The 23,108-nt window shown below is 42.0% G+C and overlaps 1 protein-coding gene and 1 long non-coding RNA gene across 8 annotated transcripts in view; both read right to left on the bottom strand.

Annotated features, from left to right (window-relative positions):
• Positions 1 to 3,001: 3,001 nt before the first annotated feature.
• LOC309525170 lies at positions 3,002 to 16,518 on the bottom strand. Its single transcript, XR_014216074.1, has 2 exons — positions 15,738 to 16,518; positions 3,002 to 4,064 (listed from the first exon to the last, which is right to left on the bottom strand). It is a non-coding gene; the product is annotated as an uncharacterized lncRNA (long non-coding RNA).
• A 437-nt stretch (positions 16,519 to 16,955) lies between these two features.
• The window catches only part of AGAP1 (ArfGAP with GTPase domain, ankyrin repeat and PH domain 1), a 329,771-nt gene continuing 323,618 nt past the window's right edge, over positions 16,956 to 23,108 (bottom strand). For 2 of the 7 annotated variants that reach the window (XM_082228167.1, XM_082228169.1), the window contains 2 exons: positions 20,013 to 20,268; positions 16,969 to 17,329 (listed from right to left, as the gene is read on the bottom strand). In XM_082228167.1, coding sequence (XP_082084293.1) covers positions 17,183 to 17,329; positions 20,013 to 20,268 — 403 coding nt within the window. In that variant the 3' untranslated portion in view covers positions 16,969 to 17,182. Of the gene's footprint in view, positions 17,330 to 20,012; positions 20,269 to 23,108 lie in introns of all 7 variants that reach the window. The other 5 variants (XM_082228165.1, XM_082228166.1, XM_082228170.1 and 2 more) reach the window with 5 other exon arrangements.

Genomic DNA, 23,108 nt, shown 5'->3' with positions numbered 1-23,108 from the left:
ATCAAACTGTAAAAAAATGTAACTTGGAAAAAATAGACAATGCATGTATTTTTGTAAATTATGAAATATTTAATAAAAATATATATTTTTTAAAAACTACTAGCTTATTTTCTCACATTTTACTTCACTAGCTAATTTTCACTTCACCAGCTAGATCTCTGTTATTAGATTATTGAGTATCATATCCAAAGAAAAAAAGACATTTTCTGGATCCCTGAGTCTAACTTCATTATTCATTATTACTCCCTCCTCCCACCAAAAAAAACCCCTGGCCTTAAAAATACAATGATGTGGAAATTTGAGGAGAGGGTTGTTTGTTTAAAAACATAATTTAATTCAGTAATATTAACCAGATGTTGCAGTACTAGAACTCCATTAATCCCTGACCATTGGTCATGCTGGATGGTGATGGTGGGTGATGAAGTTCAACAACATTTGGTGGGCCACAGGTTCCCCATCCACTATAACAGTTGGGAAGACAGCAATCTTCAGGTGCCACATTGCAGACAACAGCAGAAAGACGGTCAATGAAGCTATAGTGGTACCTCTGGTTACGTACTTAATTCGTTCCAGAGGTCCATTCTTAACCTGAAACTGGTCTTAACCTGAAGCACCACTTTAGCTAATGGGGCCTCCTGCTGCTGCCACGTGATTTCTGTTCTCATCCTGAAGCAAAGTTCTTAACCCGAGGTATTATTTCTGGATTAGCAGAGTCTGTAACCTGAAGTGTATTGTCAGGGAACTGCCATCAGAGGGAAGAGGAGAGGTAAGACGCTCCAGTGATGCAGGGGAGGGAACTAGCAAGGAGAGAGAGAGAGCTTCCTGGGGGAAGGAAATCCAGGGGACACCAGGGAGAAAGGGGAAGCTGAGAGTACGGCGGAGGGGAGGCTCCGAGACTCTTCCAGTGAAATCAGCGGAGAGAGCACAGGACCCCCGCTTGGCACACCCATGCTGCGCAGAAGGCTTCCACGCAGAGAATCTAGGAGGAGACTTGGAGTCAAGCAACTTTTATGTTGGAAGAAATGTAGGTCCCGCCCACTGACGGATTCTGCCAGTGACTAAGACAGTCGCGTTTCAAGGGCTGTCAAACCAGGGAAAGTTTTAGCTATACGGCTAGCTTGGAGCAGTTTGCAGTTTACGCACAAGCAACCCCAATTCCCATTACACGTATGTAACCTGAAGCGTTTGTAACCCGAGGTACCACTGTATTCATAATCTGTGCAGCAAATTGATCAGTGAGTGAAACAAATTATTTTTCTTTAAACCAATGAGCAAGATTTTAGGCTCCTCCTCCAAGCATTAAGGATCAGGCTATGCAGTGTATTCTGATCCCTTTGCACAGAGCCCCTCCCCCCTTTAATGGGTGTCAGATGAAAAATGACAAAAGGTGAATGGTGAAACCAGATGGGCGTAAGTGAAGGGTTCTGAATGGGAGTCAATACTAGTAGATTCCAGGAAAGACCAGACCTTTGGCCACTCAACGAGGGAAGAGACTTGCCAAGAGCTCCCCTTCAGTGCCCTGCCCTGATTTGCTCTTTTGTGGGTCTGGTCAAAACATAGAGAAGCACCGCACAGCACAGCTAAGAGGTGGGTCTCTAAAAGTAATTGCTATCTCACCCTAAAAACAAGGGGCTCTCCTATTTCCAATAGCAGCACTGCTTCCATTTGTCTTCATTTCTTTCTTTCTTTTGACTCTGCTGCCTTGTAGCATACATTTTCTTTTCTTCCTGGGGATCTGTGAGTGCCACCAGCTGAGAATGTTTGCAAGGGTATGTGGAGGTGGGATTTGGGGCAGGAGAGAGCTGTTGAAATGAAAGGCATCTCTCAATCTGCTTTACCAGCCCTCAGTAAACAGTCTTTAGAGAGTTTGCAACAAAGGGAGAGGAGAGTGAAGAAGCACAACCTGTATCTCTCACCCAGATCTGTCACACAGAGATTACAAATCTTTCTACTGCACTGAAATGAGCACTCGATCGGGTCAACTCCAAAGGATATTCCTTCCTTTCCTTTAACTTAGCCAAATCAGGATGATGGAAAATGGGTTTCCGTATGAGGATACGAAAGAGAGAATAACAGTAAGAACAACAATGTATAAAATATATCAACTAGGCAGGGTGTAAGAATAATAAAAAAATGCAGACCCTGCTGTCAGGTTCACAATCTAGTTAAAGAGAGGAATTAAAATGCTTATAACTTCACTTTTCCTGAAACCTGCAGGGGAAGATGTTTGAGGTTAAAATTGCAGGAGAAAGTCTGGGTGCACGAAGCTTAAATTTGTCAGCAAGTGCGTGAGGTGATAATGTGGAAAATGTTGACTGCTTACATGGCATGGGCATTAAGGAGGCGCCTTACCTTACAATTTCTATGATTTTTGACCTAGAGTGAATGTGCAAGCATTTTAGTGACCGTTTTCTGATCTTCCCTATTTTTTAAAAAAGGAAATTGGTCAAATTACATGCTCATTCACCACAGCCCTATAATGTGCAGTGCATTTTAAAGTGATGAAAAAGGGACTTCACATATATGATCTCAATAATTTTTAAAGCAGTAACATTCAATTTAATATTAGCTACAATTTGTTGATAATCTTGTCCATATACTGACTGTGGAGTCAAACTAATAGGTATTACAATATATATGTTAATGGAAAAAAATGAATTCATCAACATTTACAGTAAGTGCTTATATATATTTGACAGAAGCTGTACAAGTGTAGAATTCAGCTATCAACATAAATGGAAAGGAGAGGCCACAAACAGGTGACATGCTTTGCACGAACAAGGTTGCAGGCTCAATCCTTAGGATGTCCAGTTGAAAAGCATCTAAGCTGCACTTAGAAAGACACTGACGATAGCCAATACTGGGCTCTATCACTCAATGAATTTTACAAGTATTTATTTATTTAGGGGGGAAATGTTCTGTACCTTTAGTAACGAGAGAAATCTCAGCAGTTGCCTTTGTGGAAAGATGTGAAAGAACAACAACTACAGGCAAACAAGGGTATTTTCTTATATTTATTAGAAAGAGACATATCCAATGTAGCAGTCTCTCTCTTTGCATTACTTTACAACATTTTTAAAATTCAGAATACTGTACAGCTGACACACTAAAAAGGGATGGAGAAAGCGAGAGGGAAACATAATACAAATTGATATTTAATCGAACAAGGTCATTTGAAACAACAAGCAAAGTGAAATGTATCAATATGTTTAATAATCATACAAACAATATAAATAAAGTTTCATGGAGTCATTGTAAAACAAATTTGCTGAATGAGGTAATAATAAAAAGATCTTTAAAAACCCAACTTTTTAAAATTTCCACACTGCTGTGTCATCATTTATACATTATTTACAGAAAGAAAGAAACTAAAACCAGCCATTGGCTAAGTATTGGCTGCCTCAAGTCGTGAATTCACCCACTCCCACTCCCCCTTCCTCCCATGCCAGTAGGAATTACGTAACTGATGCTACAAAAGGAAATGTAGGTAGTTTGGGAAAATGGGATCAAATAACATTTGATGCACTATAAGAGCTAAATCACCACCACAAATTTTGGGACAATGTATCTTCTATAGAAAAAAATCCTGCAACCATGCTCCCCACCCCCATTGTTCAGCCTGGACACTGAGCTCCTAGAACTATATTGTGGGTCTGATGCTAGAGCAAAGTCTTGAATCTCAAAAGCATGTAAACATGTGCTTTAAGTTCCAGAGAAGCCAAGAAGCATTATGTCAATGTCAGGAAAGCATGTTCACACCTTTTGTGAATTGGAAGAAAACATAACAAAAGACGAAGCTCTGGCAAGAAATCTGAATGCTTTATAAAATCACCCGTTCATTCAATATTTCTTATTCTACCTCTCTTACAATAATAAAACAGTTTAGAAACAACAAAGGTGAAAAATCAGCTACATCGTATCAGTGAAGGATATATATATATATTTTTAAGGAGACGAGGAACATCCCAAAAACAGTAGCCCAAGAATCCCCAGAGGGCAGGACAGAGGCTGGAGATTTGGAACAGGAGACGGCAACCCCCTGGATCCCCTTCAGCACCGTAAACCTGGATTAGAGCAGATAAGGATGGTTCAGGCAGTTACTGACAAGGTGCACAAACCAGGACATGTATTTCCGAAAAGGGGCTTGGCAACCCTCCCCCCTCCCTATAACTCTTAAGACACAGCACATATTCTGAGCCCCCTGCAGCAGCAGCAGTACAGCAAAAACAAAACCCATTAGGAGACATTCTTTAAGTCACATCTAGCCCAGCCTGTGCAATCCTGCTCCTATGCAGGACTGGCGTGTATTAACCAGACACTCGTATACAGTAGTGCCCTGCAAGACGAATGCCTCGCAAGACGGAAAACTCGCTAGACGAAAGAGTTTTCCGTTTTGGAGGTGCTTCGCAAAACGAATCTCCTATGGGCTTGCTTCGCAAGACGACAATGTCTTGTGAGTCCCTGCTGGTTTCCCCCCCTCCCCCCCTTTTCTAAGCCGCTATGCCGCTTATCAGCTGATCCGATCAGCAGATAAGCCGCTAAAAGCCGTTAATAGCGCTAATCTGCTAATCCGTCAATGCAAGACAAAAAAACCGCTAGACGAAGAGAATCACAGAACGGATTCTTTTCGTCTGGCAAGGCACCACTGTAGTACTATCTACATCTCTTTCTTTATCCACGCAGCACCCATATTTCTGTGGAACTATTTACATTAGACAATTTATACTTGTGAAGACGGAGTGATGCTCTGCAAGTCAGGTTGTTTTTCCTGCAACAGCATTGCTTAAATCCAGTCATTGCTCTCCCCCCCCCCCCCGGTAAAATGTTGTAGACATTGCTTTCACAGCTGCTTCCAGAAGCACAAAGCCCCTCCTCTTCCCTGATGGGAGGTGTTGTGAGCGGGAACCGTTCCCGTGTTGGCAGGGGGGCATGTTCGGCCCATCATCTCCCCGGCTGCCACCCTGCCCTGCAGCGGGCCAGCCAATAGGGTTGGCCTGGGGGCGGGGTTTAGCTGCATTCAAGCAGCCATGGCAGCCTCCCAGCCTCGTTCTGCTTCCTGGAAGACGTCGGATCACCCGCCCGCCCGCCCTTTAGGCTAGGTTTGTGCTCTTGAGCTTGCTATGGACCTTGGTTGGTCGCCCTGGTTGCCCAGGGGGCCTGGTAGTTTTTGTCCACTTGGCTAGATTGGCACCAGCCAATCACCTACCTCGTAGCAATTCATCACAACTTTTCCGGTTCGGGCAGTTAGGCATTGGAATATGTGTTGGGGGGCAGGGTGTGGCCATCACCTACCCTGCCCCATTCTGGGTATTCCATTATAGGAATCCGGTGGTCATGGATCCTGTCCAATGCCCTGCTGGTGGCTAGGGCCGTGGCACGACCCCCGGTGACATCAGGGGAAGCTTTCAGTCGTATTTGCATCAACAAGCTCCTCCCACTGGTTAACCTTCAAATGACCCCCCCGCTGCATGGGTGGGGTTGGATATAGGTTGCTTGATCAATGCCTAAGCCAATACCGCTCACATGCTGTAACCAATAAAAGTTGTGGCCTTTTCCAGCCCATTAACCTAAAATACTTGTGTCTGTGTCCATTATTTCTCCACTAAGCAGGTTAGGGTCCTCGACTCACAAACGTCTTTCACTGTATGCTTCTTGAAAATGTTGTGGAGGGTGCCTGGGAGCCAGAAGCAAAGTATGCAAGAATCAGGGTCCGAAGATAGCTTCTTGTCCTCCAGAATGGATCTCATGGAATGGCCGACTTCTGGGAAGGATTTTAGATAACTATTACAGGTTTAATGTTTTGGTAGCACTGAACTGTTTTTAGCTTTTGTCTCCTTTGTGGGTTCTGTGGTTTTGAATTGCGAGGCACGAGTAGGAAAAAGGGTATGTTGTAGAGAAGGAATGAATGTTGAAAATGCCTGAGAGAGATACCAGTGAAAAATTCTTTACACGCAACAACAAAACATACATTTATCTGTATTTAACACTCCTGTGGTATTTTATTTCTTTGTGACTATTTTCCATTGAAGGGGGAAATAACTGCAGAAAATAAAGCACATAACTGAATTTGTGCTGAGAAGACCAGAAGAAATACTTTTGTAATGTTGTCTGGTAACTTGAGCCAAGAGTAGCCTCACAGGCACAAACTACAGTCTTTGTGCAACAATGCTTGAATTGGCCGCCTTATTCCATTGGTTTTCTGTTTTCATGTATTCAGCTCTGTGAGTATTTAAATGAAATAAAAGAGCCATGGGAATTTCGCAGCATGAGTCCACATTTGTGGCTTTGAAGATGTTCAGGCAGATACTAGTTTTAATGTGGCTTCCATAACACTACTTATTTGACACTAGCAATCGGCTGATGCCTTCCCTTCATCACTGCCATGTTCATCAGAACCTGGGGTTGCAGACTCTCTGGTCTTTTAGGGGAGACGCTGTGACACCCTCCTATGTTGGGCAAGGGACAATTTCCTAAGCTTTCTTCCTGACAGTTTACTAAAATAAGGCTTGACAAAATACAATTTAGTGGTACAAAAACTAAGTACTTTCTGTTGACTTCATTTGGGGTAGTCTTGGGCATTACCACAATGAAGGGGCTGGTGTGTCATGTGATATTATAGCTCATATCCAATTGTCCTGAATGTCAGTAGTTCTCATGAACAATTGGATGCCCCGTCCCGTGGTTGTTTTTTAACACATTTTGAAAATCGGATCCCAGACAATGTATTTTTAAATGCTAACCACTTTAACAGCAATGTACTTTTATTTATCCCCCCCCATTAAACTATTTTTAAATTTTTCAACTTCTAATTACTTGTTGAAAGGACAACAAAGACCTGTTTAAGTGAAAGATCAGCGTAGCAGCTCACTGCATTCCACCATGCATATGTATTTTCATTGTGAAATTACTTGTTTGTTTGTTTTAAGGGAGAATATTTGAAGTGATATCTTTAAGAAGTGCATGTGTATCATAGAAAATGTGACAGATTCTACAAGCCCAGAGTGTTAACCTTTCATGTAGCTAAAGCACAGGCCTAATTGTGTTTGGACTAATAATAATAATAATAAAAAATTTTATTTATATCCCGCCCTCCCCAGCCGAAGCCGGGCTCAGGGCGGCTAACAACACTAAAATAGTGCAACATTATAAAAACATCATAGGAATTAATTAAAATCAGAATTGATGGCAACCATAAACTAAAGTATTGTAAGGATTGCCAAAGGAGGGAGTCAGGCTGTGCCCTAACCAAAGGCCTGGTGGAACAGCTCTGTCTTGCAGGCCCTGCGGAAAGATGTCAAGTCCTGCAGGGCCCTTGTCTCTTGTGACAGAGCGTTCCACCAGGTTGGAGCCGCAGCCGAAAAAGCCCTGGCTCTAGTTGAGGCCAGCCTAACCTCTCTGAGGCCTGGGACCTTCAAGATGTTTTTATTTGAGGACCGTAAGTTCCTCTGTGGGGCATACCAGGAGAGGCGGTCCCGTAGATACGAGGGTCCTAGGCCGTATAGGGCTTTGAAGGTTAAAACCAGCACCTTAAACCTGATCCTGTACTCCACCGGGAGCCAGTGCAGCTGGTATAGCACCGGATGAATGTGATCTCGCAGCGAGGACCCCGTAAGGAGTCTCGCTGCGGCATTCTGCACCCGCTGGAGTTTCTGGGTCAGTCTCAAGGGCAGCCCCACGTAGAGCGAGTTACAATAATCCAGTCTGGAGGTGACCGTCGCATGGATCACAGTGGCTAGGTCAGGGCGAGAGAGGTAAGGGGCCAACTGCTTAGCTTGGCGGAGATGAAAAAATGCCGCCTTTGTTATAGCTGTAATCTGCGCCTCCATAGAGAGGGAGGTATCGAAGATTACACCCAAACTCTTGACGGACGGTGCTGGCACTAATTGCACCCCCGCAAGAGATGGGAGTTGCCCCCTCAATCCCATATCGTCCCGTCCCAGCCAGAGGACCTCTGTCTTCGAAGGATTTAACTTCAACCGGCTCCCACGTAACCATCCAGCCACAGCCTCCAAGCATCTGATCAGTGTGTCTGGGGCCGAGTCAGGATGGCCATCCATCAACAGATAGAGTTGGGTGTCATCAGCATACTGATGGCAGCCCAGCCCAAAACTCCGGACAAGCTGGGCGAGGGGGCGCATAAAGATGTTAAAAAGCATCGGGGAGAGAATCGCACCCTGAGGCACTCCACACACCAAGGAGTGGCGGGATGACAGTTCCCCCCCAAGCGCCACCCTCTGTCCCCGACCAGAGAGAAACGAGCGCAGCCATTGAAGGACTGTGCCCTGGATCCCCACGTCGGCGAGGCGGTGGTCCAGAAGTTCGTGATCGACCATGTCGAAAGCTGCTGACAGATCTAGAAGAATCAGCAGCCCCGACCCGCCTCGATCCAGCTGTCTACGAAGATCATCTGTTAGGGCGACCAGAGCCGTCTCGGTCCCATGACCAGCGCGGAAGCCGGACTGGAATGGATCCAGAGCCGATGTTTCATCCAGAAACCTACCAAGCTGTTCAGCAACCGCTCTCTCAATCACCTTACCCAAGAATGGAAGATTCGAAACTGGGCGGTAATTGGATAGATCTAAGGGATCTAATGATGTTTTCTTTAAGAGCGGACGCACCACTGCCTCCTTCAGTTCCCCTAACACAGCTTTCCTTGACCTACTGGCAGTGTCAGCTCTTTAAGAGATTGTGTAGCAATTTGAAGTTCTCTGAACGCATATCTCCTAAGCATCTCTGTTAGGAACCCTCAAGTCTCCATCCCCATCTTAGCCTCCTTTTGGAAAGAAAGGGAAGCTTATATTTATATTTTTGCATCAGTTTCATGGTCTAGGGAACCTTTGATCTAATATGTTTATTAACATATGTATTTTAATGCTATCCATAACCACTTCTTCTTTTCCCTTCCCCTAGGAGTATACACATTAAGATCTTAACACTCCGTACATTTACATGTGCAGTTTGTTCATAATAGTATAAAAACTGTAAGGCGCAAAAAGGATTTTTTAAGCTTTGGTGTAAGCCAAACAGCGATAGGTGATCTCAGGCCAATGTGAACTCCAGTGATTTCTCTTTTGCTAGCATTTGCACAGGACGGCAAGTATGTTTGCTATAGAGAATAGTCACATTTTGAACCAATGCCGGGATCCTCTGCTTGCAGGGGATAAGCAGAACAAGATGCACTGAACTCACAGATATACAAATACTATATATATTAACCCACATATTTTCAAATTCAGAAGGAACATGCAGTAATATACAAGAGGGGGAAGATGAGAAGAAATTGCAACTTTCCTTAACTGACAGTTAAGCACATCAGTACAATTCACCTCTACCAAACTGAACATTTGGATTTCATTCCCTTTTCTGAAGAGCTTGACGGCATAAATCAGAAGCAAGCACAGAGTTTGTCAGGTCTGAAGCTCCTATGATGGTATGTGTCAAATCAGTTGTAGCTAATCTGTCCAGGGAGAATACTGGCTTCATTACACTTGTATAGTTGAGTTCTTCCAGCATTACTGCTGTTTAATAGAACATGATTAGTCATCACGGAGAAAAAAGCATATTAGCTGAGGAGGTAGTTACATGGCACGCTTCGGTGATTGCTTGGATGTGATTGCAATATTCTTAGAAGCATCATATTATCTCAGACATGTTCTTTCAAGCCCTTGGAGCCCTCCTTTCTAAATTCACTGTCATAATTTAGTATCTGTTTAATTTTTCAGTCCAAAGAGAGGAAATCAGTTGCTGAGTATTATTTGACTGCAGCCTCCTTGGTGTAAAAACAAAATGGAAAAAATAAATAAGAATAGCTATGAAATGCAAAAAGGATTAATGAATACTGCTAAGGAAAAAATATTTCAAGCTCATTTATGAGAATAACTACATAAAAGGCTAATTTTTTCCATTGTGAGAAATACATTGTGTCACTTTCACCAATATAAATGTGTTGAATTTCACCCTAAATTATTTAGATTGTGTATTGTGTCTTGGGGGGGGGGTTGGGTTACTGCTTTCGGTTTGATTTTGTATGTTGTGCTCTTGTTTGTGAACCGCCCTGAGACCTCGGGGTATAGGGCAGTGTATAAACTGAAATCATCATCACCATACAAGTAATGGCATTGCTGGAGAATTAAAATTCTGTTTAACTTGTCTCTTCTGCTTCTTCATCTCTTTAACTAAAGGCATAGATTTCCATTGAAGATTGCATCACGGAAGAATAAACTTACTATAAAATTGGGGAAGGACTTTAAAAGTCTGGATTCCATATATTATCTAAAATTAATATTCCCTTAAATCCCTTAAAACCAATACTGAACAGCATGATGTAGCAATGAGGTCTGTGGCCCACATTGACCTCCATTTGGGGGCAAGTTTGCTTTAACCTATTAAAAGTGATTAGGAAAATTAAATGTGGACATAATAAATGTCAAGCTCAGATTTTGCTCATGGGATTTATAACTACTGTTTTGTAAATCCGTGTTTATTCATTTTAGCTGTAACTCTTTGAGAATGCTCATGTAAAGGACCAAAAATGTGATCATTTGTTTTTGTTTTGCTTTTTGTGAAGAAAACAATTGCAATTACATTTGCCAAATTTCATAATCAAACCATCAAATAATGGAGGCATACAATTTGGATAAGAAAATTGGCTTCCAGGTGGAAAAATCAAAACTGGAAACAGAACTGTTAGATCCTAAAGTTAAGAATTTGTCAAGAATGTATAACTTGCTGTTGAAATGGAATACTCAAGATGAAACAGTGAAATCTGTTATGATTAAATGGGTACAAGATGTTGGACATAACATTATGATGGCTGACTGGGAACAGTTATGGACCACAGGTATGAAGTTCACGGCATGTAATGCCTTAAGAGAGAATATTATGAAAATGATATACAGGTGGTACATGACCCCAATCAAGCTTGCAAAAATTTATCATTTGCCCGATAATAAATGTTGGAAATGCAAAGAAACTGAAGGTACATTCTTTCACCTTTGGTGGATGTGCCCAAGGATTAAGGCTTTCTGGGAGATGATCTATAACGAAATGAAAAAGGTATTTAAATATACCTTCCTGAAGAAACCAGAGGCCTTTCTCCTGGGCATTGTCAGCCAATTGGTGCCAAAGAAGGATAGAATTTTCTTTATGTATGCCACAACAGCAGCAAGAATTCTCATTGCAAAGTACTGGAAGACACAAGATCTACCCACCCTGGAAGAATGGCAGATGAAGGTGATGGACTATATGGAACTGGTGGAAATGACTGCCAGAATCCGAGACCAGGGAGAAGAGTCGGTGGAAGAAGATTGGAAAAAATTTAAAGACTATCTACAGAAATACTGTAAAATTAATGAATGTTAGAATGATGTTGGAATGAAGTTAAAGGGTTTTTAGCAGCAATGTTATAAGGAGTATGTAAAAATGGACTGTTAACAGATGAGAATATACAGTTATTACATATTAAGACAAAGGTTTAAGATAAAAACAAAGAGGGAAAGGACTTGCTGAATTAACTTACTGAACTGGAATACAAAAAAGGGGAGGTGTGAGGAGGTCAGGGAAACAAGTGAATGAAAGACAAGATATAGAAAGATTGATTTGTTTTTAATTGTTTTTACTTTTTTCGTATTTTGTACTCTCTTTTTTCTTTTTTATTCTTTTTTTCTTTTTCTTATTATTACTATTGTAACTTCTTTTTTATTTCTGAAACTTTAATAAATATCTTATAAAAAAACAACCAAATTTCATAATCAAACCTTTGCCATTTTTCTTTATTTCAACAGAAAGGGTGTGGGAGTGAGGTTATGTGCCCTTTTGCTTCAGTAGTCCAAGATTGTTTTGGTTTATACTACTTTATGATGATTTGTACAGTGATTATAAGGTTTGTACTATAAATATATTTTGGCACAAACAATTGTGTGAAGTAATTAATTTTTAAACTACAACTCTTCTTCTTTTGAATAGTGCTTAATAAATGGTTAATCTTTATAATGATTTGTACTCCCAAGCACTCTGGCTCCCAAGCACCCTCCACAACATTTTCAGGAAGCATACAGTGAAATATGTTTGTGCTTCTGGAAGACAATGGTCTGCCTTTCCAAACCGTATTTCCCAACACCTTTTCTGTTAACATGTGCCAGCATCTTAGACAGATATGCTTTTCATCAAAGGAAAAAATATTTCTTTGTCTGGAGTGTTTTCACAATCTGTTACTACAATCTGTGATCCCTTAGATCCTAAATATCTGCACATTATTTCACATCAATTATAGTTTTTAAATTAACCGAAGTATTTTTGCCTTTCAGAAAAAATCAATGCATACTTATTTTAAAAAATTGAATAGAATCTTTTACATACACATAACCAAAAGACACAATACACAATCTAAATAACTGATAACTGATTTGACACATACCATCATAGGAGCTTCAGACCTGACAAACTTTGTGCTTGATTCTGATTTATGCTGTCAAGCTCTTCAGAAAAGGGAATGAAATCCAAATGTTCAGTTTGCTAGAGGTGAAATGTATGAATGTTAAACATGTTCACATTAATGTTTTGTGTGAATGTTAAACACGTTCACATTGATGGAGCTGCCTCATCTGCTAATTCCTCTGAGTTCTACCCACAGCCACCCATCCTTTCTGGGGGGAAGGATCATAGTATTTCACTGCTCCACCTGGACTACTGTGACGTTAACTTATGAGAGTGCTGGAGGTGATATAGTTAAACAGGTTACCCAATCAGAACCCAGGGGGTGGAGGCAGAGGGACTATAAAACCAGCTCTGGGAGGAGTGAAGAGGAGAGTTCGTTGGGAGGTTGGTTGGAGTGGGAGTGAACTGGGATAGAGTCTGGGGGTAGGTGGAGTTAGTGTAGCAAAATAAGCTGAGTCAGGAACAGTTAGGAGCTAGGAAGACAAGTAAATATCTGAGAGGTGGTTTAGTGAGTGAGAGCAGGTAGCGGATGTTATAGGTCTGGATAGGCACCCCATGACTGTAATTGACTGAGACCGTTTATGAAACCACACGCTTGTTAAACTGCAATAAATAAACAGAAGTTTATGTTCCAATTTAACCCTGACTGGACTCAGTATTGTCCCAGGTAGGGCCTGGGTGGTGGCAGCGAGAAATGAAGTGGTGGCACAGGGATCAATAGACGGTGAAACGTCCAGAGACCCTGTGTGATCGCCACAACTACTTCTCCATGGAAGACATAGTGTCAACAGGGGTATTTCCACACCACTTTCAGAGTATAAGTCTTCCAGAAATCAATGCTGGTGGCATTAAGCAATGTCTATAACATTTCACCTGTTGTTTCCCTCCAGTAACTCTCATGCAATACTTGCCTTGAGAGCTTTGCCTCGAGACACCCAGTCAATGGTCCCATGTCATGTGCTATCATTAGTGAATCCATGACCTCTCTTTGTCTTCCCCTCCCATCTACAGTTTCATCCTTTGAGTTCTTTTTATTAAAACAAATGGTTTCTGCAGTCCTCTTTTCTCCTGCTTGTCTTTTTACAGTAGCCAGGCAATTCCTGCCCTCTCTGGAGAAACTGAGAACTGAGGAGAAAAGAAGGGCTATTTTACAGACTCATGGGCTTCAGCTGTGAAAGCAATGTCTACATGTCTACAACATTTCACCGGGGGGGGGGGGAGGGGGGAGCAGTGACTGGATTTAAGCAATGCTGTTGCAGGAAAAACAACCTGACTTGCGGAGCATCACTCCGTTAATGAAGTAAACATTTCATTTCACTGTGTGCACCTGCAGGTATCGTGTGTCACCTCTTGCACCCCTTGTGGTCTTTCACAAATGCAAAGGATAAACATTGGGCATTCATCACGCTGGAGAAAATGGCTCAGAAAAGTCAGAACAAAGTTTGAATATAATTGGTGGCACCTTTAAGGCACCACAAGACTTTGTTGTTTTTGCACAATTCATCAAATATGGCTTTATATACTGCAAATACCTCTATGTAATTTTACAGCATAAATCAGGTTTCCATAGATAGATGTTCATGTATACAATAACGTACATCTATGGACCTATTTTATATGCACAAATCTGAAAGTACATGAAGTGGGTCTTCACAAGTATAAATTGTCTAATGTAAATAGTTCCACAGAAATATGGGTGCTGCGTGGATAACGAAAGAGATGTAGATAGTACTATATATACACGAGTGTCTGGTTAATACACGCCAGTCCTGCATAGGAGCAGGATTGCACAGGCTGGGCTAGATGTGACATAAAGAATGTCTCCTAATGGGTTTTGTTTTTACTGTAATGCTGCTGCAGGGGGCTCAGAATATGATAGAGCTACTGTGGGGAGGGCAGTACTTAACTATTTTCCCATAGGCCATTTTCCCAATCATAATATCTCTCCCCATCTGCTTTTCTCTCTGAGGGGTAAAAAGATACGTGAGCAAAGTATCTAAGCAGCTAAAAGTATTTAGCAGGCAAATGATCAGGGGTAAAGAGTTAAAACACCCTTCTCCTGTCGCTTCTCTAAATCTGGGGACACACCCCATACCATAGTTACATTAAAGTGAAAATAGAAAGCATTGGGAGACACACCACATCTTTTCCACTGTATCTGGCTTGGCCTAAATAAAACAAGATGCTTTGAGCATCATGGAGAATCCTTGAAAAGGGCGAGTGCATGGTTTTCCTCTTTAAAAACAACTAAATATATCATTATAATCCTGTACTCATAGCAAACATGTCACACTCCACTTATGCCACATGCAAATATGGAATAGTCAGATCTGTTGTCCCTGTGATTTAATATATTTTGATTCAATGCCTGGCACTTTTATCCAAGAAAGTGGCAGGGAAGGAAATGCAAGAGGAACAGTCATCTTATGCGGCAGGAGTTGTTCTTTCAGTATCAAGGGAAGTTCTGATTTTAGCATTGTGACTTTCAGCCAGATAGCGGCATTTGACTCTAGGAATGACAAGCTGCTCTTCTGCAGTCAGGTGTTTTGAATAATTAAATTTCAGGTTTTACTTCCACTTGTATAGCATTTGTATATAAGTGTTGCTGAGGAGCACACTGAGCAGGGAGTTTAAAAATTGAAAGTGACGGTTGAGGCAATTGTTCTCTTAAATTTTCCCCTACTCTTCTTTCATGTATTCTAGTTTCTTCAGGTGTGAAAGTAACTTGTTTGGGTGTGGTTGGTAGAATATTAGGGTGAAGTAGTTATTTAGAGCACTCAATTCATATCTGAAGTTTTTGTGTTGGTAGTTGAATTACATGCTTTCCTTTTTCTCGTCTGGTTAACCTTGGGAGAAAGAAAAGGATGCCCACCATCATTTGAAAATACTGGTTCTTGTTTTCTGACATTACTAATATGTTATGAGTACAAGATTATTACGATATATTTAGTTATTAGGAGACAGCAACCCCCTGGCTCCCCTTCAGCACCAGTTACTGACAAGGGGCACAAACCAGGACATACTGTATGTTTCGGCGTTTTAGGCGACTGGGTGTATAAGACGACCCCCCAAATTTTGCAGTTAAATTATAGAGTTTGGCTGTCTGCCAAGCGCCACCAGGGGCAGAGCGCGCACCCCTGCTGTCGCAGCAGCAGCAGCCCAAGGTGAGGCGTTTGGTGGGTGGAACAAAACCGAAACCCACCACTTGGAGGGAGGCAGGCCTGGCCCAGCCCTCTCCCTCCCTCCCTCCCTCCCTCCGGCAAAAGGCCACGAGCGGCCGCCTCAGCCTCCACTGCCCTCACCTGTGGGGATGCCCAGCTCCTTGCAGCCCCGGCCGAAGCCACGCACCACCTCGCCATGGCAGGCTCTTCATGGCGCCCGCGAGCCAAGCGAAGCCCCACGCGGCCACGGCGGAGGCCGGATCCAGCTCCCACAACGGCAGCAGCAGCAGCAGGTGGGCGAGCGCCACGCCCGGAAGGACTTTCCACGGTGAGGTGGCCAACGAACATGTGCAGTGCCAGTACGGAGGAGGCGGGGGCCTCACGCTGCGTCACAGGAGGCTGCGTCCCCTCAGTGTTCTTCCGTGATAAATTAGGAGTAGGCATAATAGGAACAACAGCAGTGCAAGAATGCCCACCAAAATACTGGCTCTTGTTTTCTGACACTACTAATATGTTGTGAGTACAAGATTACTACGATATTATTTAGTTATTAGCAACCCCCTGGCTCCCCTTCAGCACCATAAACCTGGATTAGAGCAGATGAGGATGGTTCAGGCAGTTACCGACAAGAGGCACAAACCAGGACGTACCGTATGTTCAGGCGCATTAGGCGACTGGGCGTATAAGACGACCCCCCAACTTTTGCTGTTAAATTATAAGAGTTTGGTCGCCTGCCAAATGCCGCCAGGGGCAGAGCATGCACCCCTGCGCTGCCTCTGCCATTGCAGCAGCAGCCGCCCGAGGCGAGGCATTTGGTGGGCAGAACAAACCGAAACCCGCCACCTGCAGGGAGGAAGGCCCGGCCCAGCTCCCTCCCTCCCTCCGGGAAAAGGCCATGAGCGGCCGCCTCGGCCTCCACCACCCTCACCTGTGGGGATGCCCAGCTCTTTGGAGCCCCAGTCGAAGCCGCGCACCACCTCGCCACGGCAGGCTCTTCATGGTGCCCGCAAGCTGAGTGAAGCCACGGCGGAGGCCGGCTCCGGCTCCAACGACCGCAGCAGCAGGCGGGCGGGCGAGCGCCACGCTCGGAAGGACTTTCCGTGGTGAGGCGGCCAACGAACACACACTGCCAGTACGGAAGAGGCGGGGCCTGGCGCTGCGTCCCCTTAGTCTTCTTCCGTGATAAATTGGGATCAAGTGGGGTCACGGAAGAACACTAAGGGGACGCAGCCTCTGACGTAGCCGCTCATGGCATTTTTCCCGGAGGGAGGGAGCCGGGCCGGGCCTCCCTCCCTCCAGGTGTCGGGTTTCGGTTTGTTCCGCCCACCAAATGCCTCGCCTCGGGCTGCTGCAATGGCAGAGGCAGCGCAGGGGTGCACGCTCTTCCCCTGGCGGCACTTGGCAGGAGACCAAATTCTATAATTTAACAGCAAAAGTTGGGGGGTCATCTTATACGCCCAGTCGCCTAATGCGCCGGAACATACGGTATGTCCTGGTTTGTGCCTCTTGTCGGTAACTGCCTGAACCATCCTCATCTGCTCTAATCGGTTTCGCACTGCTGTTGTTCCTATTATGGCAATCCCCATTTATAACGGGTGAACACTTAGGACAAAACGCTCATCTGGGCAGCCGTACTGCAGGAGAATCTCAATGCACTCTTGGCTGGTGGCTTGCCTGGCATAGGCCAAAGCACCGTTTCCATGGGCATCGCGGGCCATAACGTCAGCACCGTACTGTGGAAAGAACATGCAGCATTTAGGAGCAGTAGCCGGCAGAAACGCCTGAAATAAATAATTCTCATTACCTAGTTTTAAATCTGAGCAGCTTTCTGTTGTGCATCCGGCTACCATAGCCGAAGTCAGCAGCACTCCTTCCTCACTCATGGAGAAGTGAGCTTCATGCATGCTGCCCCTAGATGCGCTCGTCAACTTTCAAGGGAGAGCATTTTTAAATTAAGCAAGCTCTTTTAAACTATATACACATTTTAAGGGATACACACTGTACAGTGATTCTGAGCTGCCAGCATTCATAAGACTTTTGCACCAGGTTGGAATATATACATGCTAGGGGAATGTTAGGGAATGTACATCTTGTAAATTATGCATAATAACTGCAGAATGTACAAAATTAATATATATACAATCCCCAAGGCTTGTAGATGGATTCAGAAATGTGCAGTTTCCTCTTCTTCTAAAATTATTTGATTCTTGCAATAATACAACACAACAGTGATATAAACAAAGTAAAAAATAAAACAAACCAACGTTGGCATTTTTACATTACCTTCTATAAACTTATATCAAAATATTGTTTTTCATTTTCATTTTCACCCTCTTAATTGCCTGTGACTTCCCTCCACCTGTGTTTGGCATCATTAAATTTAATACAGTATCTTAAAATTGTGTTTGAGCAATATATTAATACGATTAACCATAAGATCTTATACTTTGTTCCTCTTAACTTTGTGGGTTTCAGTTTAAACATATCAACAAATTACTTTTGGAACATTGTTTTGCCATGTATTCCTCTACACATTCCCATTCTTTCTTTAAATTTTGATTAGATTGTAATCTGATTGTTGCCGTCATTTCTAATTGAATTCTAATTGAAATTTTGATTCTTCTTTTTGGAATTCATTTTTGTCTGCTTTAAATATATCATTTAATTGATAATATTGTAACCAGCTCGTACAATGGTGAGAAATTTCTTCATAAGATTTCGATTCTAACTGTCCTTGTTCTTCTTTTAATAATTGTTTATATGTTGCCCAATTTCTATCCATATTTTTCTTTTTTATCGAAATTGCCTCTAATGGTGCGGCCCACCATGGAATCTTTGGCTCGAATAAATTTTGATACTTCCTCCAAATTTTAAATAAAGAATTTCTGATTATATAATTTGAAAATCATTGATGTACATTTGTCTTATTATAAACTAAACAGGTGTGCCATCTGTACCTGTTGTTGAATCCCTCTAAGTCCAATATGTGCGCATTTTCCTCTGTTTCATCCATTTAATATTGTTTTCTATTTCATAATTTAGTAAAGTTGACAATTGATTTTGCAAAAGTTTAATTTTTTGGCTTGCACTCACATTCTTTGGATGTTTGTCTAATATTTTTTCATTCTCTTCTATTTCATTTCTAATTTGACCCGTTTCCCCTTCTCTGCTTCTTCTTTGTATCATATTTTGTTGGATATAAAGTTCTCTTATATAGGCCTTGCTTGAGTCCCATATCACATTGATGTCTGTTTCATGTGCCATGTTTATTCGGATAAATTCCTTAAGAAGTTGTGCTTTGTTCAAAAAATTTCCATCATTTAGAATTTTTTCATTCATTCTCCATCTTTTTTTTATTTGTTTGTTATTTTTTAATTCTAACGTAATTGAATTGTGGTCTGCTATTGATTTGCATTGCATTTCTATTTTTTTTAATCTTCAAAATTAAATTAACTGATGTCCATATTCCATCTATTCTTCCTGCTGATTGTCTAGCCTCTAAATAATGTGTGTATTGTTTTTCCTTTGGATGTCTGGGTCTCCAAGCATCTTTTAAATTTAGGTTGTCCACCATTTGAAAAAATGTGTGTGGGAGTCTTCCCTCTTTCTCTCTGTTCGATCTAATTCCACCGAGGTAACACCATTAAAATCTCCTAGTAGGGTAATTTCTTCATTTATATATTCTAATAATTTTTCTTCCACTGATTTAAAGTACAATGGTACGTCGGGTTAAAGACTTAATTTGTTCCGGATGTCCGTTCTTAACCTGAAGACCACTTTAGCTAATGGGGTCTCCTGCTGCCGCTGCTGCCCGATTTCTGTTCTCATCCTGAAGCAAAGTTATTAACCTGAGGTACTATTTCTGGGTTAGCGGAGTCTGTAACCTGAAGCGTATGTAACCCGAGTGTTTTATTCCCGTTTGGGGCATAAATTCCTATCACAAATATTTTTTCTTTTCCATTCCTTAATTGTATTCCCAATAATCTATCTTCTTCATCCTTAAAGATTTGTTTTGCCTCTATTTTAGGGTTTGTATACATTACAATTCCCCTTTTCTTTTTAATGTCTGAGAAGGTGAATTCCGTTCCAAGTTTTTAATTGATCAACACTCTTCTCTGTTTTCTGGCCACATGAGTCTCCTGCAAGCAGATTACATGCAGAGTTTCCTCTTCATGGGTAGATTATGTGCACATTCTCCATGTGGCCTGGTGAATGTGCAGAATGGCCAGTTGTTTTGCCCATTAACTGTTCCACTTCTATTTCCCCTAATGCATATATACCACCACAACACTCCAAACACTTGTATCAAATCAAACACATAAGCTGTAATATATGGCCTGGATAAACCAAAGTGACAATTCAAATACACCCATTAATGGAGGGCTACTCTCTCAAATTCATGTAGCACATACTCACCCAAATTAACAGTTGCACCAACACTACATTTCCTTTCCGGGATGCTATATGTAAGGCCGAACGCCCATCTCCATCTCCACAGGTTTCATTGACTTCTTCTCGTGTCCCATGAGCAAGAAGTAGGATGACTGTTCGCAAATCTTCCTCCGCAGTTGCTCTTAGCAGGTACTGGCCTAAGGAAAACTCTGAGCACTGCAGTGAAGCAAGGAAGAGCTTCTGCTCATATTTTGCTCGGATCCAGTGCTCTTTTTCTTCCCTAGGGAAGCAAACAAACATATCATTCAATATTAGATCATGCATCTCCTACAGATCCATCCTTGCGTTAAGTTTGTTCTAACACATGCCTAGTTTTGCAGATGATCTGGACAATCTAATAGTTGGGTTGAAATGAGGGCATTTTTAATGTTAGCCGGGTTTTTTATTTAAAAAATAAATAATTTTATTTAAATTGTTTTATTTAAATTCATTTTATTTAAATGAGGGCATTTTTAATGTTAGCGGGTTTTTTATTTTTTTAAAAAAACCCCAGACACTTGAAATTCTGGTTTTTATTTTCTTTTGGATAAAAATAGCAAGAGATCAGTTGCATACTGTGGAAATACGCTATTTATTCCACTTTCTAGGACATCTGGGCCACAAGTAAGAAAGACAGAATGTTAAGAATGTAGATTTATGGTTCAAATACACCACAGCGCTAATATATGCCATGTAATTCACCAGAGGTCAGGAGAAAATGCCATCTCTACATATAAGAAAGAACTGTAAATACAGATGCATCCTCTGAATTACACAAATGCTCCCACAAGCTATTCTCCTAGATCAGCCCTCCCCAACCAGGTGCCCTGCAAATGTTGGAATCCAGCTCCCATCATGCACAACTAGTATGGCCATTGGTCGGCGATAATGGGAGTAGTACAAAACATATGGGCAACTCCAGGTTGGAGGAGGCTGTCCTAGATTATACAAACACAATGCGGCAAGTTTAATGCATTTGACTGGGGGCCCCTTCATACCCTATACAGGTGTGGGGAAAGAAAGTGGATTTCTTTTGCTGGGAAGCAGCACTTTTGCAGTTGCCAATGACGGCACGTTGGCAGAACAGACAAGAGGATCTTTATGTATGATAGTATGCACTGTGTACATGGTCACACACCAGTGTACATCCTTGGAGATAAAACACTGATTGAATGGGAGAAAGAAATGGGCACTGTTGATCTCTCAGACTCCTACAACTTATCACATATATGGATTCCAATATTCAGGGGAGAGTGCCATTGCTTCTGTAGCTGAAATGACACCAGGAGTGTACAAGAGGAAAATGCCATCGAACTTGGGGCGGGCATGGGGGAACCTGGAGGCTTGCAAAACTACAAAAAGTCTTTACAAAGATAGCCTGACGGGGAACCAGGAAATGGGCTCAATGAAGAACGAGCATACTCAGTGACCACAGAAATCTGGAAAATTAGCAGCGGGCTAATAGAATGGAGTATCTGGTTCCTGCCAACGTTACAGTAGACTTGCAGAAACTGATCCCAAATAAAGTTACTTTTGAAGACATCCTTGTTCATTGTGGTAATCTCTTTAAACAGAAAGCCACTTCAGCCCAAAGTAAGGAAGTGTGGTCATGCCTTGGCTTTAGTTCTTCAAGTACCAAAATAAACAGTCCTTTGAGGTTTTGCAGCAATGCTTACCCTTCTTCTAGTAATGTAGTGTCAGGTTAGCTTTAATCTGTTTTCAAATGCTTATGTAAACAGGTCATTTACAAAGTAAATCTGGATTAGTTTTGCATCACTTCATGGTGAGCAAGGATGACCTTAACATAACCTCCCTGAATACTTTTATGCAAACCTTCCCACATAATGTGCTTCACAAAGGTAAGAGATTTCATCTATAAAGGACATTCTCCCACCCTCACATATCTGAAGCAGGATGCTACCAAATAGCTGTGAAAAGCTTTTATTTCTTTTTGTGAACATGATTTTTACTGTTTTTTTTCCAAACTTTAAAAATAAAAAATAGACTGGGTACCATTTCAGTATATTTTGGAATACTTGCAGTTCAATCTTATGTATGTCTAACTCAGAAGTAAGCCTCTCTCATTTCAACAGAGCTCACTTCCACATAAGTGAGTACACAATTGCTGCCTTGGTCTGTAAGCAACAAAATTAATTAACGATGTCTGTGTGTGAGTAGAACAGACTACTGCTTGTATAACAGGGACTTCATTTTCCTCTCCTCTCTCTCCTCTGAAAATTTGCTCAAGGGGGTTGGGGGACTATTCAGTGCACATTTGGGGGCTGCAGGGGGGTGAGGCAGGATGGTGAAGCCCCATGGAATGTCCATTTACACAATGCTGGAAAAACCTAGACAGCAGAGACATCACCTTGCCAACAAAGGTCCATATATAGTTCGAGCTATGGTTTTCCCAGTAGTGATGTATGGAAGTGAGAGCTGGACCATAAAGAAGGCTGATCACCGAAGAATTGATGCTTTTGAATTATGGTGCTGGAGGAGACTCTTGAGAGTCCCACAGACTGCAAGAAGATCAAACCTATCCATTCTGTTTTTTTTTTTTATAATCATATTTATTAAAATTTCCAATAATAACAGAATAGGAAAATAAGAAAGATAAAGGAAAGAAAGAAAAAGAGAAACCAATTTAGACCCTTCTTTTCATAACCTTCTTTCTGGGACTTCCTCCTTCCCCTCCCGATTGTATTCCCCTTTATCTAAGTTGGTTCCACAAGTTCTCATCCCCAATTAAACCTAATATATTATACTCATAAACCAATTTAAATTTACACCATCTTAGCATCACTCCTCGTCTTATAATAGAACAAAATTTTCCCCAAGATCCGCTCTCATTCCTTCCACGAGTTCCCCCTTTCTAAAAAAAAGAGAAAACAGAAACGTAAAATATCAAAGTTATAAAGAATATAAGATAGAAAGTATAGAGAAATTCAAAAAGTTGGTTACAAAGCCTTTGGATTCTAATGTTCCCCCTCCCTTCCCCGGTTTTGATTCCCCATGTCCATTTGTCTGTATGTTGTCGGCCTGGAGATCTTAAGTCCACAGCCAAATTTATCTCAGTCCATC

The sequence above is a fragment of the Podarcis vaucheri genome (assembly GCF_965113315.1).
Source record: "Podarcis vaucheri genome assembly, chromosome: 1".
In the NCBI taxonomy this organism is placed as follows: domain Eukaryota; kingdom Metazoa; phylum Chordata; class Lepidosauria; order Squamata; family Lacertidae; genus Podarcis; species Podarcis vaucheri.
Note: the sequence above shows the minus strand (reverse complement) of the source record. Positions and strands in the feature narration are given on the sequence as shown.